Source organism: Armigeres subalbatus, chromosome 3 (genome assembly GCF_024139115.2).
Source record: "Armigeres subalbatus isolate Guangzhou_Male chromosome 3, GZ_Asu_2, whole genome shotgun sequence".
NCBI lineage: Eukaryota > Metazoa > Arthropoda > Insecta > Diptera > Culicidae > Armigeres > Armigeres subalbatus.
In genome coordinates, this window is record NC_085141.1 from 171,287,579 (window position 1) to 171,306,756 (window position 19,178).

General features: G+C 39.8%; 1 protein-coding gene across 6 annotated transcripts in view; it reads left to right on the forward strand.

The window, feature by feature from the left end:
- The window catches only part of LOC134219073 (ecdysone 20-monooxygenase), a 147,888-nt gene extending 128,910 nt beyond the window's left edge, over window positions 1-18,978 (forward strand). For all 6 annotated transcript variants that reach the window (XM_062697744.1, XM_062697746.1, XM_062697745.1 and 3 more), the window contains 7 exons: window positions 16,205-16,727; window positions 16,801-16,991; window positions 17,139-17,340; window positions 17,504-17,666; window positions 17,957-18,187; window positions 18,256-18,480; window positions 18,546-18,978. In XM_062697744.1, coding sequence (XP_062553728.1) covers window positions 16,231-16,727; window positions 16,801-16,991; window positions 17,139-17,340; window positions 17,504-17,666; window positions 17,957-18,187; window positions 18,256-18,480; window positions 18,546-18,653 — 1,617 coding nt within the window. In that variant the 5' untranslated portion in view covers window positions 16,205-16,230 and the 3' untranslated portion in view covers window positions 18,654-18,978. The remainder of the gene's footprint in view (window positions 1-16,204; window positions 16,728-16,800; window positions 16,992-17,138; window positions 17,341-17,503; window positions 17,667-17,956; window positions 18,188-18,255; window positions 18,481-18,545) is intronic.
- Window positions 18,979-19,178: the final 200 nt, after the last annotated feature.

The window sequence follows — 19,178 nt, forward strand, 5'->3', positions numbered from 1 at the left end:
TTTTATCATATTCTTTACTAATCTATGTAATCTAATCTAATCGAAAACAAACGCAGCTAGTACAAAGAAACAATTCTTCACAAAGAAACAATTCTACAATTATTCGAGATGTATAGTGTTCAAGTAGTCACTTTAACATGATACATATCATTAGTCTACAGGGGTTGAAGGATGCGTGGACATACCGTACCATATGCACCGCGTTCTTTTCAAGTTCTTATTTTGATAGATGTATACAAACATGCAGTGAAATGAATAACAATATAATAGAAAATTATATCAAAATTGAGGAACCGAAGTTAAATCGGGATGTACAACTCTTTAAGAAGAACCTAGAAATTATGTAAAAATTGTAATTATTATTTAGAATGTTATTAGTATCAGATAGCAGGGCATCGTCTACATAAAGGTTACAAAGCATGTTGGTCCCATGTGAGTGAGGTCCCCTTCCTGGTGGGGTTTGATAGCTATGGAAATGTTAAATTATGAAAGTTTTAGAATACAGATATGTTCCAATTTAATCATGTTCCGATTTTGTCACGATCCGATTTCGTCAACAAAATGATTCCGTTTTTTTCAACAAGAAAATTCAATATTTTTATAGAGATTAGGTTTTAAAATAAAATTACTTGAGTTAGTTTTTGGCCAAATGTTATATTTATAATATTCCAAGCACTAACGGTGATATAGCCGTAACTAACAAAAGAGGATTCTCTTCACCGACTTCTCCTCATCGAAATAAAAGTGACAAAATGCGGGTTTGTTTGCACTTTATTATTTCAGGACGACGGATTACATTGTTATCTAGCATTCTGATATAACTGAAAAACCGTTGAAATACTTTTTCAGATGTTCTAGGCCGTCCAAACTATTCTGGACTACATATCCCTCCAATGTATCAGGAAATATGTGTACAAACTAAACGTCCTAAGCTGAGATAAATGTTCAAAAATATTTTTGTGATCATAAGACATAAATTCATTGAGATTTTATTAGAGGTAAACCATTTAAGGGTCCTCAAAATGTTCTGGATTTCAGAACATATGATATGCCCGATCCACCAAGTCCTGAACGATATATCCGTGCATCGTTGAACATCCCTACAGGTCCATTGAGCCGATAGAATTTCACTCATTATTTTTTCAAGCTACAGTAGACTGTTCTAAGAGACTCGATATCGAATCGTTGAAACAAATGATGTCAAACTAAAATATATTCACGGTTTCTCTGATAGTCCTTTCGAACAATTTTCCAAGAACTTCTGTTCCACATCTTGATACCGACTGTATTACGTCTCTTCAGAACGTTCTGGATCTCAGATCATTTCAATACCATATTTTCAAAATGACTTTGACCTATCTAATAATCTAACTTATGAATGATGTTGGATATGATATTCCAGTGAATCCATTTAGCTTATATGACATCAATCATCACTTGTACTAGCCATTGCAGGCCTTTAAGGTTGGCTAAAATATCTTGGATGTTGTATTATTTGAAGTAATCATCCAAGTCCGTTATACGCCTCAAAAAGTCGGCAGCCAAATTGCTCGACACAAACACCTCCTTAGTTCAATTAATTTCATATTATTCGGCAACTCGGCCGTGCGTAAATCATTTTTTTGTTAAATATCTTGGCTGTGCATATGCACAGCACATGTTTCGAAATAGACAAATTGATATGAAATTTGCGAAAATGAATCCGCGTGTTTTGGAGGGACCCGAACCATCAACCTCTTACTCTCTAGATAGGCGTGATAACCCCTGCCCTACACAACAAGACCACCTAAAGGTCACGTTTGCGGAAAAGCCATCAGAATCCGAGTACCAACCTCCACCGCGGTGTGCTTTACTGTTGTATATCCACAGTCAAGCGAGCACACCTTGTTTATTATTCTAGAGTGAATCAATCACACTCTGCTGTGCCAAAGGCTTGCATGGCTAAGGGGTCGTTCAACAATGATGTCACAGCTTTAAGGGGGGGGGGGGGAGGTGGTCTAAGATTTTGTGACACTGCATGTACTAGGTATACAGAAAAACGTGACAGAGTGGGGAGGGGGGTCTATAAATCTCAAAAAGTAGTGGACGTTATGTTTGAATCGTCCCTAAAGCATTTGATGAGTGTGATTGCTCTACGCATGCGGTCGTGTGTACTCAGACGACTTATGACGGTGGAAGACCGACAAGTGTCGACAAGCAAGCACATAAGCAAGCCTTTGACACCATTGATGATCAATATATATTTTCTATGAATAATAACTTTGTTCCCTTTTCACTAACCCTTGCCTCCCACTAGCATGTTCACGTGGTCCAGTCCAATGGCATTTTAAAAATGTTTGAACCTGAAAATCTAACATTTTCCCAGCATTACATCATTTTTACTAAAATTTTAGCTAAAGTTTTTAGTCTAAAAAGCACTTCAATAGAGAATAGATCGCAATTTTTCTATTTTGTATGTTTTTGCATCAATTACTATGCATTGCCACCATTATTGAAAAAATTGATTTGGATTTTTTCCACTAAAAACCAGCATACAAGCATTAGATTTTTTTTATATTCTTCACAACTGTTTTAACCTAGTTCTTTCTTGTGGAGGATTACAAATATTAATTGGCTTCAGCCGCTTTTGATTTTGCGATTGAGTTAGGGTTATTAACTTTAGAATTAGGTGGTACATTTTATCCAATCGATGTATTTCTCACAAATTCCTCCTATAATCGAAATTTGAATATCATCCACGGCCGAATTCGGTAAAGTGGTATAATCAGTCATGCTCTCAACTTAGGGTAAAACCAGAATCTATTATAAATAGAGTTGCGCAAAGAGTGAAGCCATATCTACATATTGAACTGTCAAACCGTCTACCTATCAAGCAAAGTAAACAAATGCATGTTGGTAAAGCAGAAGTATTGTTATCGCCTAATGATTATTATGACGAATTAAAACGCAAGAATTGAAATGTATTCACTCAGCGAACTGGACTATCATAATTCATAACTGGGGCCTTATGAATCTTCGACTGATTAGTCTACCAACAGTGCTTCTTATACGCAGTTACCTTCCCGAGTATTCAAGCGTCGATGTGGTCTACATACCAGCCTCCCGACCTCGACGTCCATGGTTGGAACCCATTCTGCCGCACTTTCCTTTTTTAAATGAAAAACATCATTCATAAGGCAACATATTACATAAACCGTACACTTATTACGTAAGCACTTTGGGGGGGGGGGGGGATTTTTTTTTCATTTTCTTACATATGCCATATGAATAAAAATTAATTTGTATGGGAAAAATCTTACATGGGAGGAGGGGGGTTGAAAAACCCAGAAAAATTGCTTACGTAATTAGTGTACGGCCCCATATTACATTACATTCATACCGATTCCTTGTGGCTTTTTTTTCATAAGGCGTATGATCTAAAATCATATGACCATTTTCCTCAGTGTTGGATTTGGTCTAGAAAAAGCTTCAAAACACTACAATACACCCCCCAATAAAGAAGCAACAAGAAACTTACGAGTTTGCACTCTGTGGGTGACTTGGTTATCGAATTAAAAAGCGTCAGAAGTGAATACTCCCGTGAAGTCACTTTAACCTTTTGTCTGTGCTCTGGGGTCAATATGACCCCAGGCCACTTTGAGTGGCTGCCATTTTTTTAATTTTCAACCGATTCTCCTAATTTTTGGTAGTTTGGTAAAACTCGCCGAGATCTGTCTCCTAGGTGCAAATTCACTTCAAAAATCTTGAAAATATGCGCTACAGTGTACTTTTTTCAAAAAACTTACGTTGTCTGTGCTCTGGGGTCAAATTGACCCCAAATTGAAATTGCTATAACTTTTTTAATGCTTGGCCAATTTTGGATTTTTGGGGCTGTTTCGAAAGATAATTTAATCATCTTTCAGGTCGTAACTAAAGATTGACTATAGGTGTGCGGGTACATCGCGGGGAGGGGTTTTCGTAAAAAGGGTACAAAAATAGTGATTTCTCATGCTTATTTTACTTATATCTGAGAATCCTACCCATTTTGAACTGCACCTTTTCAAAAAGGTTATGCAGGAAGGCGTGTGCTTTGATATGATGCATTGATTAGTTTAGAGCTTGGTCGCTAGGTGGCGGTATATTTGAATTCATTACTTTAGACTACTCAAGTAATTCCGATATATGGAATTTTCCTCATTGTAAATATTCTTATCGCACAAATTTGAAATTTGTAAAGATGACGTCTTTAAATAAAGTTCGTCTGGTGGGAATGGACTGTCATGTGACGAAATGAATAATTAGGAATTTTACAAATAGGCGGCGCTAGCGGACTTGCAATATTCTTGCATATATGAAATATTGCTTTAGCTTGAGATCCCTCATACCTACACTCAAGTTGTATTCGGCAACATTGTTCAGGATGTCTAGAACTACAAAGCGGTGCTCAATATAATGAGTACGTCTTCCAATTTTTGAATTTGTGCGATAAGAATATTTACACTGAGGAGAATTCTATATATCGGAATATCTTAAGTAGTCCAAAATAATGAATTCAAATATACCACCACCTGGCGGCCGAGTTCTAAACTTATCAACGCCTCATGCCAGAGCACATGCCTTCCTGCATAACCTTTTTAAAAAAGGTACACTTCAAAATGGGTAGGATTTTCGGATATAAGTAAAATAATCATGAAAAATCACTGGTTTTAAACCCTTGTTCACTAAAACCCCTCCCCGCGATGTTCCCGCCCACCAATAGTTAATATTTTGTAACAACCTGAAAGATGATTAAAATATCTTTCGAAGCAGCCCCAAAAATCCAAAATTGGCCAAGCATTAAAAAAGTTATAGCAATTTCAATTTGGGGTCAATTTGACCCCAGAGCACAGACAACGTAAGTTTTTTTGAGCACAGACAGAAGGTTAAGGGTTGAACAAAAATGAAAGTTGCCAACAGAATAACAGGAGCATCATTCAGATTAAGTGTAAGAAGATCATACTTGCGCAACTTTATAATCTGAAACTTTTGGGTAAAACCAGAGACGGTACACCTGATTTTACTATATGCAATAGTTGGTGTGACATTATGTTACTGTATAGCGTTTTCAAAATTCTATGAAAAGTGGTTCCAGCCCGCATCCAGAATCGATCACATCGATCCGACAATCCGGCCGCAGGCCAGAAAGTAAAACCCAAGAGTGCGTCTATTCGGTGTCACCGATTCTAGGAACTTACTGTGGAAATCATTGGCCTCATCGAGGCACAGTACGAGGCTTTCTTGTGCAATGTGCTGCACAACGGGACCTTGCCCCCTATCCATATCGTATTTGGTGTGAGGCAAGGATGTATTCTATCACCGCTATACGGTTGCCCTGACAGGTGCGATTGACCGTGAACCTAAAACATATGGCAGACTGTAACCATGAAGCATTTAAAGGACTGCAAATTGACGGATTACGTCACTCTTCCAGCCAAACGGCAGAGTGACTCAACTCAACAACCTTGCGGCATATTCATCGGCATACTCAGTCATCAACATCAACAAAAGCAAATCCTTGAATACGGTGACCATCATAGCATTACTTTTTCCACAGTTATTATTTTGACGTAAACTACGTCTAAGAGGCAGCATCGGATACAGGGTGCCAAATGAAAATTTCCAAATTGGGGACCGTCACGAAATCATGTAAGATTTCAAAAGTTAATAGCGACTTTATCTTTCGATAAATTTTCGAGATTTTATTATCAATAGAATCGGAAACTTTCCACCAATTCGTTAATTGTTTTAAAACTATTGATTATCAACGTAAAACTATAGAAAATTTTAGGTCTTTCACGTCTGGTAAAAGATTCAGAACTAACCAACTCCGTTCATGTAACCCCAACACGGACATCAGATTGCTGTAACGCACGCACCTTTTGGCCCACCGCTTCATTTTTCCTGTGCATAGTCGTGTCTTGCGGCCATTGGCGGCCATTGACGGGTAGTTGTTGCAGTAAATTATTCACAAAGATGACGTATGTAGCAAATAAGTATGTAGTGACAGCAGAATTGTGGAAATGCAATTTTCTCCTCATTTTAACTCGCTGTCGACAAACCTGTTCTACTAAAAAAATTAAACAAATTCTATTGAACGCTGCCGATGCTGATGGCAACCACACGATGATTTCAAGCAAAACCGCAAACGCGCGCGTGAGAGCAGCTTTTTGAACTGACTTGAGACGATGGCTGCGCCGGTAGCGGTCCAAGTAACATCTGTATGGTCGTCGGTGGTGATTGAGAAATATGTTTGTTCTGAAAAGAGTTTAAGATAATTTTTGGTTGAAATTCGCTATTGTGTCATGTATACAACCTAATGTTCATATGATATTACGATTCCCATTGCACTAAGAGGTTTTACGTAGTTTACGTCGAGCGGTCGTGTCTTGTACACAACCCTTCTGATTTTTTTCTATATCTACCACTGCATGAATATGTATTAGAGTGGGGCGCAGTTGTATGGAAAAACGCGAACTTCGTCCGATCAAGTGAGATCAAGGTTTTTCTGAATCGTTTTGGGATCCCAATCAACTATGCAAAATATGGGCTCGATTGGTTGCAGCCTCGTATGCCGCATCGCGTTTTAAATTTACATAGAGATTAGTATGGGGAAACGCACTTTTTTACATTTTTGCTCTTAGCGACTTCAATTTATCATCAATCACGTGACTCAATACGTTATCATATAGTCTGGAAGATGCCGAAAGACTTTGCCGAAGAAGGTACGTAGCTGGAAGGTCTACAAAACATGTTATTACGTTTCGAAAATTGATTGTTCAAGCCATATGCAAGAAATCAATGTTTCTGCCAGCCCTACCGGACAACCTATGATTATCGAAGAGCAAAACCCATCTTCCTTCTTGTCGGATTTTTTTCTTTGTGAAATAATTCCGGATAGCTCTCATTAGCTCTACAGCCCTATAAAATCAATTATTTTGAAATAACACTCAGTTAAATTATTGGTCTACGTAGTACGGCAGTGCTGGCAGAATAAATGATTTTTGACGTAAACTACGTCTAAGGGGAAGACAGGGTGATACAGGGTGTAAAACGAAAATTTCCAAAATCAAGACCGTCACGAAATTAGGATAGATTTCAAACGTTAATAGCGTTTTTATCTTTCGATGGATTTTCGAGATTTTCTTATCAATCGGTTCGAAAACTCTCCAGCAATTTGTCAAATCCATTGGAACTATTGATTATCAACGGTAAACTATTGGAAAATTCAATTTTTCTATACCTAGTACAAATTTCAGAACCAATCAATCCGGTACATAGCGCGTTTTAATCATAGGTAATTGCCTACTTTTTGGCTATTATCTATTATTGAATTATGTATGATGTATGAATAGGAGTGCGTTCCAGCAACGTGCCTTCTTCAGCAAAGTTTTTCGGCATCCTTTGGGTTATACTTTAACGCAATGTGTCACTTGGTTTACGATGAACTGAAACCTCTAGTAGTAGAAATGCAAAAATATACGTTCTCCCATACTAATTTCCATACAAACTTCAAACGCGATGCGGAAAGCGAGGAAGCAACTAATCGGTCCCAAATTCTGCAGAGTTGTTCAGGACCCAGAATGGCTTCGAAAAACCATTGATTTGGAAAAATGACCATGACGCCCCACTCTAATATTTTTTTTTTTTTTTTTTTTTTTTTATACAAGGGAGAATGCATTTACACACTAACCCAGTACACGTGCATTGTAGTTGCCAAACTACCACACGGAAGTGTACTGGAGTGTCGGACTCGACCATACCGGTAATACCGACTAAACTCCCTTGGGCTCCACCATCGTTTCCCCCAGGAACTACCTCGCAGTACTACTTCTGGGGGGACGGCAGTACTAAGCGTACTCACTCATTATCGCTCACACAGGCACTCGTCCCACGCGAGACTGACTTGGGTGCTCGCACACCATTCACTCCATTTGAGTCTTACTTGGATGCTCTCCCGGACGCTCCGCTGCCATGCCTCGAGGTATCAATAGCGGTAACTGCCTGGGCCTACAGATATTGCGCTACGACACTCTGCCTCAGCACGAGCAGATCAATCACACCACTGCCGAAGCAGACCATACGCTACCCTGCCGAAGCAGGGACACTCCCCATGCACCACATGTGCACAACTGTAGGTGTGTGGGGATAACCCACTGCTACCCTGCCGCCGAAGCAGCTTCTCCCTAGACCTTTCGCTCCATTTTACCCTTTTGCGGGTGCTCGCCCTACCACTCCACTGCCATGCCTCGAGGGGTCGGTGGGATACCTCGACTCCTGCCTCAGCATGTGCAGTCCTTACTAAGACTTCTGCTGCGCTTCGAGGTGACAATAGCGGCAACACGCTATTACACTCCTGCCTCAGCACAACCAGATCACTCACTCCCTGCCGAAGCAGCTCACGCGCTACCCTACCGAAGTAGGTACACTCCACAACTTATTCTAACACTCCACTGCCATGCCTCGAGGTGTCGATAGCGGTATGTGGGGACCAATCAACGATACTGCGCTACGACACTCTTACCTTAGCATGTGCAGTCCATACTCAGACTTCTGCTGCGCTTCGAGGTGACCATAGCGGCGGCGACACGCTATGACACTCCTGCCTCAGCACAAACAGATCACTCACTCCCTGCCGAAGCAGCTCACGCACTACCCTACCGAAGTAGGGACACTCCACATGCCAATTGGCACTCCCTCCCTGGGCTTGTGCTTTTGAAGCGGCACACAGTCGCTTTGATAGAGTCCGCTTACGGGCACTTGTGGTTTTTTGGGAGGGATTTTAGCAGAGCCCACTGCTAAATCCCACCACGCCCTAGGCAGTCCCTCTCTAATCTCTATATTATATGCTAATATGTATATTATATGGTAAGCACTATACCCAGGAAGTCGAAAATGTTCCCCACCCGAAAATATCTTTGACTGAATATTGGAATCGAACTCGCCCTCTCTGGTTCGGAAATACAACGCCTTTGCTCACATGGCTAACTGGAGATTCATCGCAGTCATGAAGAAATTTAGTTTCAAATAAAGTGCACGCTGAAGCGTCAGTAGAATTTAAGCTGGTAGCTTTCCTTGAGAGCTCAAAAGACTAATTGCAGATATGCCTCAGTCATGAAGAGTTTCAATAAACCTCATTAATCTTGTAGTGGATTACAATAAAATGATAATATTTCTTATCTCGAATTGAATGTATTGGCCTAGACGAAAAGTGTTATGTGGGAAGCCCAATTTTAATCCCGATGCACGTCAGTTCAACGACACAATCATTGTTATGGGCAGCAGATTGATTAAATCATCCGTCATCAGGGATGACAATGGGTCTGGGGGGTGAGAATGGGTCATCGAATTCACCGGCAGTCTGGAAGGCGTAGAGCAAAATCGTTTAAAAAGGTCTCTTATATTTTAGTCTTCTTGCCCTCAGATGCATTCAATCCAATCTACAAGCATTCTAAGTGCTTGAAACAGAGACCCATTCTCACCCCATTTGACACATTGTCACCCTTGACGACAGTACTCAAAATCAGAAGGTAGAAAAGCAGATCGAAGGTAGAAAGGCACCAACAAGCTTTTTCTAGAAGGCCTAGAGATCCATAGTGTTAGGGTTCTTTCTGAAATTACGTAACGCTAAATTTGATGATTTTGGACCCCACCCTCCCCCTCGTAATACTTGTTGTATGAAGGGTTTATTTTTTTGTATTGATCGTAACACGCGGCCTAACCCCCTCCCTCCCCATGGAGCTTTACGTAATTTGTGAAAAAAAACCCTTATATGCTGATCGACTTAGTTTTGCCTTTCTCGTACAACAAAGTTGTACCGAAAGGCTATATGATTGTTCCAAAAAAGAAAGAAAAAGGGAGGCCATGATACCCATAGTCTTTTATACCGATGGACTCAGCTCGACGAACTGAGGTGATGTCTTTTTTTTATACAATGAAGAATGCATTTACACACTAACCCAGCACACGTGCATTGTAGTTGCCAAGCTACCACACGGAAGTGTACTGGAGTGTCGGACTCGACCGTACCGGTAATACCGACTAAACTCCCTTGGGCTACGCCATCGGTTCCCCCAGGAACTACCACCCAGCATTACTTCTGGGGGAAGGTGATGTCTGTTTGTGTGTATGTGTACACATTTTGTAGACACATTTTTTGAAACTTAACATTAACCGATTTTCTCACAACAACTTACATTCGACGGGAAATACGGTCCCATTGTTTACTATTAAAAATTGGCCCGATCGGAAATTGCATTTTGGGATTATAAATAATCATTGTTTTATCCCAAAGGTCCCACATTGGAAAAAAATAAATTCAAAACGGATTTTTTTCAAAAATGGCGGCAATGCTTTTTAATCAATGCAAAAACATGAAAAATGATCGAAAAAATGTGATCTATTCCTCTAAAGAGCTTTTTTGATTTTTCTAATGTGATTTTTCAATATATTTTAGAATGCACGAGAAAGGCATCATCACTGCAAGGTGGATTAATCTGTTTTATTTCACTTGTCACAAAACGAGTTTGTATCATACCATTTAATTCCACCACTTGATGACAAGTGGTGAAAATCGTCTTATGACAAGTGAAGACATTCCACTAAAATGCTCAACATAAATTTCTAAACTGTTTTATTTTCCAATTCAAATGTTCAACATAACAACCAAAACATTGTTACAATTGAGTTTTGATTCTTGTCATGATTCTTCAACTCATTTCACCCATATTCTTCCAAAGCAAAGGAATGTAAATGCTCACTGCTAAGTCCTATAAGAAGAAACAAGTTCATTTGCTGTATAAGTATGATAGTGAATATGATGTTTCATTCTTTTGAATACAGATGAAAGTCTGCTGAGATAAGATGGAAAACTGCTGTATAACAGTCCCTTATTATTTTTCTTAGAAAGAATTTATTCGTTAGATTTTCATTTCATTTATTTAGTTTACATCTAAACAGAAGAAGAGAGAAGAGTGCTTTGAAGATCAAAAGAGATTCAAACCTCTTCGAAGGTGACCTAACAGGACATCTTAGTATTCTAAACAAAATAAGTATCAACTCACTGATCACAAACAACGATGATTGGATGAGAAGAAGATACAACTTTTATCGATGTTTTGATGTAATTAATCTTGAGCGAAGCACATGAACAAATGGTGGACCAAATCTTCGTTCAGGATCGATTGTGTTTTACACCGATGGTTCAAAGCTGAACAATCAAGTTGGAGCAGGCGTGACTGGCCCAGGGACGAATATTTCGATTCCCATGGGAAAGTGGCCAACTGTTTTCCAAGCTGAAGTTCAGGCTATTCTTGAATGCTCTAATTTATGCATACGTCGAAATTACAGGCATTCCAAATATTTGCATAATGTCTGATAGTCAAGCAGCATTGAATGCTCTGAAATCAGCAAGATGCACATCTAAACTCGTTTGGGAATGTGGTCAGTCACTTAAAACCTTGGGTAGTCGTAACAAAGTGAACCTATATTGGGTTCCTAGTCATTCTGGCATTGAAGGCAATGAACAAGCTGATATGCTGGCAAGACTTGGTTCATCTCGACAATTCATAGGTCCAGAACCTTCTTGTGGTGTATCTGCGTGTTCTCTTAGAATGGAACTCAAATCAAAATCACTCGCAAAATTTTAGATCTTTCAAAAAAAGATCTTAACACATATACAGGTCTTGTAACAAGCCATTGCCCGAGCCGTTATCACTTGAAGCTGCTAGGAAAACTTCAAGATGATGTATGTCGCTTCTGCGGTATACTTTTGGAAGACTCGGAACATCTGTTATGCCATTGTCCGGCAATTTTTAGAAAAAGATTACAGTTCTTCAACAGGGGGCTGATAGAACCCTCTGAAGTTTGGAGAACAAGTCCCAATTTGGTAGTACGATTCATCAGAACCATAATACCGTATTGGGAAGACGCTGGTAGTCAAGGTGATGCAATTGCTCTACATAGCAATGATGCGTCAACTTGACAAAGCTATATGAAATGGGTCATATATCACAATAGTACTGAAAAATCACACAATAGTAATATGTACTAGTCTACGTTGGTTGACGAAATAAAATAAATTTAAATAGATCTAACAAATGGTCGCAGTGATTAAAATACCCAACAGGGAAAAAAAACAGATAACACTGAATCAACAATTTGACGCCACAATACACGGTTCCACAATACACCTCCTAGGGGAAGGGGGGGCAATATGCCCTAGCTAAGCAAACACTGCTTTATTGTCGCATTTGTAACGCTATTCATGGGTATTTTTACATTATGCAACAGTTGAATAAGATAGCTAGTTGATGCCATTCAAAAATTGTCAAAAATCTCAATCATATTGATAATATTCAAAAAAGTGGTGATATTCTGCTGCCGGAAAACTCATGAGGCAAAACGCCGTTTAGCTGGCAGCTTCTAGGGAACAAAGCACCATGCGTCGGCGAATCAGCTTTTTTGGTATGGATAGTGCGTGGAGACGCAAGTACATTGTAGTTTAGTGTCACTAGGGCGTTTTGCCTCGCCAAAATGTTAGATGTTTCTTCAAAATGTGGAAATTTTCGGTTTTTCCGACCTTCCCATACACTATTTTGGAACTTTTTTCGCCTAACCTACATAATTTTAGATCTAGTTTTGTTACGGTCATCTTAATGACGGTGAATATGAGGGAAACCACAAAAGGCGTTTTGCCTCGAGGGGCGTTTTGGGGCTTCTTCCCCTACTCACGTCCCGGGAATTCATGCAACAATTTATCCAAGAACTCTCTCGGAAAATTATTCAGTGATTTTTTTCTTCGGAATTTTTTTTTCTCCCTTAAATTTCTTGAGAAATTCGTCTGCAAATTCATTTGGCTATTCCTCTAGATATTCATCCTAAAATTTCAACAAGATTTTCGTCGGAAATTACCTCAAGAATTCCTTCAGAAATCTCTTTAGTTCCCTCAAATGAATTCCATCAAATGAATTTCATAAGTTATTTTGCAGTTGTGAGTAGATCGCCATCCAATGATTTAGATTTAGAGAGTTCATCGATGATTCAGATTTATAGACTCAATTCGTCGACCATCCAGGCCTCCTATCAAAAATTCTTTTTCGGAGTGAACATATAGCTTTTTTGTTACACCTTGGTGTACGAGGAAGGCAAAAACGATTCTAAGGACGAGAAAATTAAAATAACTTAGAAAGTTATCCCTTTTTACATCTTTTAAATCAGTGTTGTTATCTTTATACTCACCTTAGTGTTATGTACTCATATAATTACGAATCATAATAAAGGTTCCTTCAAACCAACACAATTCGACTGTTGCTATAGCTGGCAGTTTGTCGCTTTGGTATGGAATCGTCAAAAGAGCCAACAGAGTCGCAACGACAATGACAGTTCACGGCAACCTTAAAGCTTTTCACTCTCATACAATCTATAGGAGACATCCATAAAATACGTCAACATATTATTTTTGAGCAAAAAAATCTGAGGGGAGGAGACATAATTGTACACCCGATTCCGTTTTTACACGGATTTGTTTTACACGGCCGTGTAAAAATAATCCCATACAAAATTTTTGCAAAGTTGCTCCATTTTGCATGATTCGTCGAGAAATCATAAAACTTTTTTTTACACGGATTTTCGAATTTTGAACTGAAAACTTTTTTAACGCGGAACGCATCCCCCGTGTAAAAAAAGAATCGGGTGTATTGAAATATTTGTATCAGCCTTATATACAACGTGTTGTAACATATTTTTAAAACATCACTGCTACAAATGACACGTAACTTATGGATGTTGTATTTAAATCAATATCTATATAATAAAAATGCAATGGTCTGTGTTCGTATCCGCATAACTCGAAAACGGTTGGATGGATTTTCTTCAATCCTTCAGCAGATATGTTCGTTATCGTTTCCGACAGGTTTATATGATAATTCCTCATGCAAAAATAATTACTAAAGTCGATTGAATAGGGAAATACTAAAATTAAGATTCGTATGGGAATTTCGCATAGGCAGTTCACAACGCGCATTTTCGCCTACTATGCAGGACAACGTCTGCCGGGTCGACTAGTTTCATATAAAAATAGCCTCACATTTACAAAAACAGCTATTTCTCTCAGGGTCGGCGCTCTGTTTGCTTCGGATTATTTACCCTTACCTTTACCTAGATTGCCAAATGAAGGGAAACCAGGTCTATCTTTGCATAGAATAAGTGGCACACGCAATAAAAAGCGTTCCCGAATTCGTGAACCAGCAAAAATACACCGTGATTTAATTCGTGGATTCGGGAACACCAGTCACGTTTTCCAGAACGTTCCAGAAAACGTGACTGTGTTCCCGAATCCGTGACTGTTGTTCATGAAAAAATACACCGTGAACTCGTTAGTTCACGAATTCATGAACGCTTTTTTTTTGCGTGCACGAACACATGAGATTAGGCTTTACATCATTTTTTTATTTGAACATTAGGTTTGTGTTAGTAGAGGAAGGGAGGAGGAAGCATCGTTGCGGCCGTACCAAAGCACCTTAACTCAATTGAGCAGAAGAGGATCGTCATACCTGCGTCGTTGTTGCTGAACAAGCCAGCCACACCAAGTGGCCTTCGATGGAGTGCTTCGAGAACAGCGAACAGGGCCGCCGGTTCGGTGTTTACTTGTCTGTCCACAGGAGGGCCTCCACGGCCAGTTGGGATGACCTCGAGTATCTCGGTGAACTGTTTCGGCAGGGTAGCAGTATTCGGTGGTCTTTTCGGTGTCCAGGAGTAGCCTGACACGGCTCGATGGGATTCGGTGGATTACTTCGGGCATGCAGGTAGCGTCGTTGGTTTGTTGGTCCTTTGTTGGCGGACGAGTGGCTTCGGAACGTCGAGGATGGCAGGCAGCTTAGCTGGTCCGATGGTCACATACCATCTCACGGGTGAATGGATCGTTTGATTTGTAGCGGAGAGAGCCCTAAGTGGTTCTGGCCGCCAGCCTTTGCTAAACGGCCACTTCACATGGATTGTTTTTGCCACGAAATCGATGACTGCTGGTCTACCACGTGTTACGAGGGCGGATTGGGCTTGTCCAGGAAATTCCACCTAGTTGCTCCTACGGTCGACCTTCGGAGGATGAATCCAGCCAGTCTTCTTCTTAGTCGACGTCTCTCGGGCTCACAGACGGGGCGGCAACGCATCGGATATTGAACTCTAGCAAACGAGGCGAACCCGCGGACCTCACGAAACGAAAACTCATCGATCACCAGCCCGAAGCTCGCCGATTCTTCCTTCTTTGGCCTCCAGAAAGGAACATCGCGGTAGCGATACGAATTGCGAATTCTGCGCAACACCGGCTATTCTTCGACCGTTCTTCACAATTGACTGGGAAGCCTATCACTCGGCCCGTTACTTCAACGCACGAGGCCCACAAAAAGGGCTATATTTTGAAAAACTTTTTCTGCTTGCCTTTTCACGTCTATATTTCTTGACTAGCAGACGCGGACTCTCCATTTTCACAAGCAAAACGTTGTGAGTGTTGTTGCTTACTGCCGTAATCTGAAAAAGTGACGTGTAAGCCATTTTCCAAAACTATTTAACAGAAAAATGAAAAACATGCATGTTGTAAAATGGCGCATACGTCACTTTTTCAGATTACGGCAGCTTAGCTCTTCTTCACTTTGATTGTTTGGTCCTCTGCTTTCTTTATGCTCCCACTCATTAGTGTGGATGCGAATGCAGCATTTTGCTGATGATGATTTTATTTAACTCCAGCGAGTATGAGGAGTTTTGTCAAGCCTGCTTGAAACATTGACTTCAGTTGATAAATTAGTTGATAAATGAATAACTTTCAGATGTTTTACTGAAAAAGCATGTAATTATAGTAAAATCAGTTGAAAATGCTAATTATTTTAGAGCTACTCATGAGTTTGCGATTTCTGAGAAATGCAAAATGCGCGGAGTTCCTAAAATCATAACGAATTAGCTCAAACGGTGCCCCATCCTAACCATTTTACCCTCCTCCTCCTACATAGTACATACCTAACTGCCTCGGAACGAGAACGATCATGCGCCTCCATCAAACTAGTTAAATACCTACAGCTCTTGTTACCCTAGTTGTATGCAACATTGAATCATAACTCACCAAAAAGCATAAGCTTCAGTCACACCACAAACGAGCATCACCTAATTCAACATTATTCTTCTCCGTTTCGTTTCGCAGACATTTTCAAACCACCGGACCAAACCATGTCGCTACCCATCATACTGTTCTACGTGTTCATCACGGCTTTCATGCTGCTGTCCTACAACCCAAAGCCCCGCAAAATACTCGAATCGATCAAAAGCTTTCTGCTGCACATCGCCCACCTAAGCAAAAATGTCGTTTCGACGACGATACACGTCCCACTGGACGCAGTGCCAATAAATCAATCCGAGCCGGTCTACACAGTTTGGGACATTCCGGGACCGAGACGCTGGCCCATGGTTGGAACAAAATGGATGTACTTCACCGGACGCTATAAGCTCAACAAAATGCAGGACGCCTTTGTGGACTTGCACAAACGCTATGGGAAAATTGTTCTCGAGTATGATCACGTGCCGATCGTTAATTTGTTCGATCGAGCTGACATGGAGAAGGTGCTCAAATACCCCAGCAAGTATCCTTACCGACCACCGACGGAAATCGTTGAATATTACAGAAGAAGCCGGCCGGATCGATTTGCCAGCACTGGAATTGTTAACACGTATTTATTGGGACCAATTTAACTGTATATGGAAGAAACAATTTACATACTAACTGTTCAAATTTGATTCCAGGCAAGGCGAACAATGGCACGAACTACGAGTGAAGCTCACATCTGGCATAATGTCCCGAAAGCTGCTGCAAGCTTTCATTCCAACGCTTAATGAAATTGCTGACGAATTTGTGAACCTGATTCGCCAGAAACGCGACGCTAACAATTGCGTGAAGGATTTCCAAGACCTCGCAAACACCGTTGGGCTCGAGAGTAAGTTTATCTATGACATGAAAATGATATCGTAAGGCATTAATTATTCGGTCAACTCTGATCATTATGCTTTCGATTGGATTTTTAGGAAGAAATCTTTTGTTATCATTTTATAAACTAAATTAATCTAATTTGGTCTTATTGTAGTCATTTGTTGCTTCGTACTCGGCCGCCGGATGGGATATATGAGCGGCGACAAGCAAAAGAACGAGAAGTTCGTAAAGTTAGCTGAAGCTGTGAAATCAACCTTCGTCTACATCAGTCAGAGCTATTATGGGGTTAAGTTGTGGAAATACTTCCCCACCAAACTCTACCGGGACTACGTGCGTTGCGAGGAAATCATTTATGAGTAAATATTTATAATTACAGTGAAGATAGCTACGAATATTTTTCCCAGATCTGTCGTTAGTATTTTTCAACGAGTAAAGTCAACGGCGAAAAGTATAATTTGGGAAAGTTATTTGTCATTACCAACATGAAAAATAATTAAATATTTTTCAATTCGTTTTCAGTACTATTGCCGAGATTGTGAATGAAGCACTCGACGAAGAGCAAGTCAAATGTTCAGAGGACGATATGCGCGGAATTTTTCTTAACATACTACAGACAGAAGGGTTAGACAAAAAAGATAAAATTGCTGGAATTATTGATCTTATTCACGCGGCCATAGAAACGGTGAGTATCGCGAAATATTAGTATTTATTTGCTTTGTTTCATTCAGTTTTCGTTTTGGTAGGTTTGTTAGTTATTGATGAATACACACATTCCATGCATTGTCAATACTTATCTGTTTAGTGGAATGTTTTCTCATGTACCAGGGAAAGACAAAGTTCATAGTATTTAAGACTAAGTAAGTATTTAAGAGGAAAGAACCTAGTATTGATTAAAAATGGACGAACCCTGTTAAATTATTGCTAAGAAAATATTAACAAAACCCATAAACATATGTTTCCGTTTCATTCCAGTTCTCCAACACCTTTTCGTTTTTACTAAACAATATGACGCATAATCCGGAACGCCAAACGCGTGTTGCACAAGAGTTCAGCTCTAATACGATAACCAATAACGACTTGGTAAATGCGACCTTCACCAGAGCGTGCATCAAAGAGTCGTACAGAATTTCTCCAACGACTCCATGTCTGGCTCGTATCCTTGAGGAAGATTTCATTCTGTCCGGTTATCATCTGAAGGCTGGGGTATGTATTTGGCATAATGCCATAGTTTATTATCATAGCTTTTTAACAAATCCATATATTTTTTCTAGACGGTAGTTCTGTGCCATACGCGAGTGTCCTGTCAAAACGAGCAAAATTTCCAACAAGCCGACATTTTCTTGCCCGAGCGGTGGCTTGATCAAATGGACGAAAATCAAAACGTCTACAAATTGGAGGAACCCGGATCGTCTCTAGTGCTCCCATTTGGAACTGGTCGGCGAATGTGCCCCGGAAACAAAATCATTGAAATTGAACTGACACTCATAATGGCCAAGGTAAGACTAAGCATGTTACAAGTGGCGGTAAAAAACGTTATGATTGTTTGAAATTCTTCTCACAGATTTTCCAACAGTTCGAAGTGGAGTACCACAGCCAACTGGATACGCAGTTCCAATTTTTGCTGGCCCCTGGCACGCCAATTGAGATTATGTTTAGAGATCGCGACTGAGAATAGAGTTTAAGATCTTCCAGATTAATTCCTATGAAACCTCCTGATGTTTGTTAACTATTGTGATTAAGATTTTTAGGGGTAATCAACTATAAATAAGCTAGTTCTCTGGTACGTAAGAAAAGACAAAGCGATAGAATCATATTGATTATTTCTGTTTAAACAGATTGTTGATCTGTGTACTATTTACAACTGATTGTACCCTAGTGGGCTGAACAACTGAGTAGTTCTATGTATATAATTATTTTGTAATTCATTAACTTATTACCAATGTACAAATTATTATATTACGAGACCACAATGAAAATATATTATTATGAGATAATTTATATAAGCTAATCTATTATGAAAGAAAGAAAAATTCTGTCCAAGTAATCTTTTGCATTGGAAATTCTGCTTGGCTTAGCTTAGCTTGACTTAATATATACTTTTCAAGTTAGTGTTCAATTAGCAGTTTCCCACCCGAAAATATTCTAACCTGGACCGAGAATTGAACTCGGCATCTCTGGATTGGCAATCTTACGT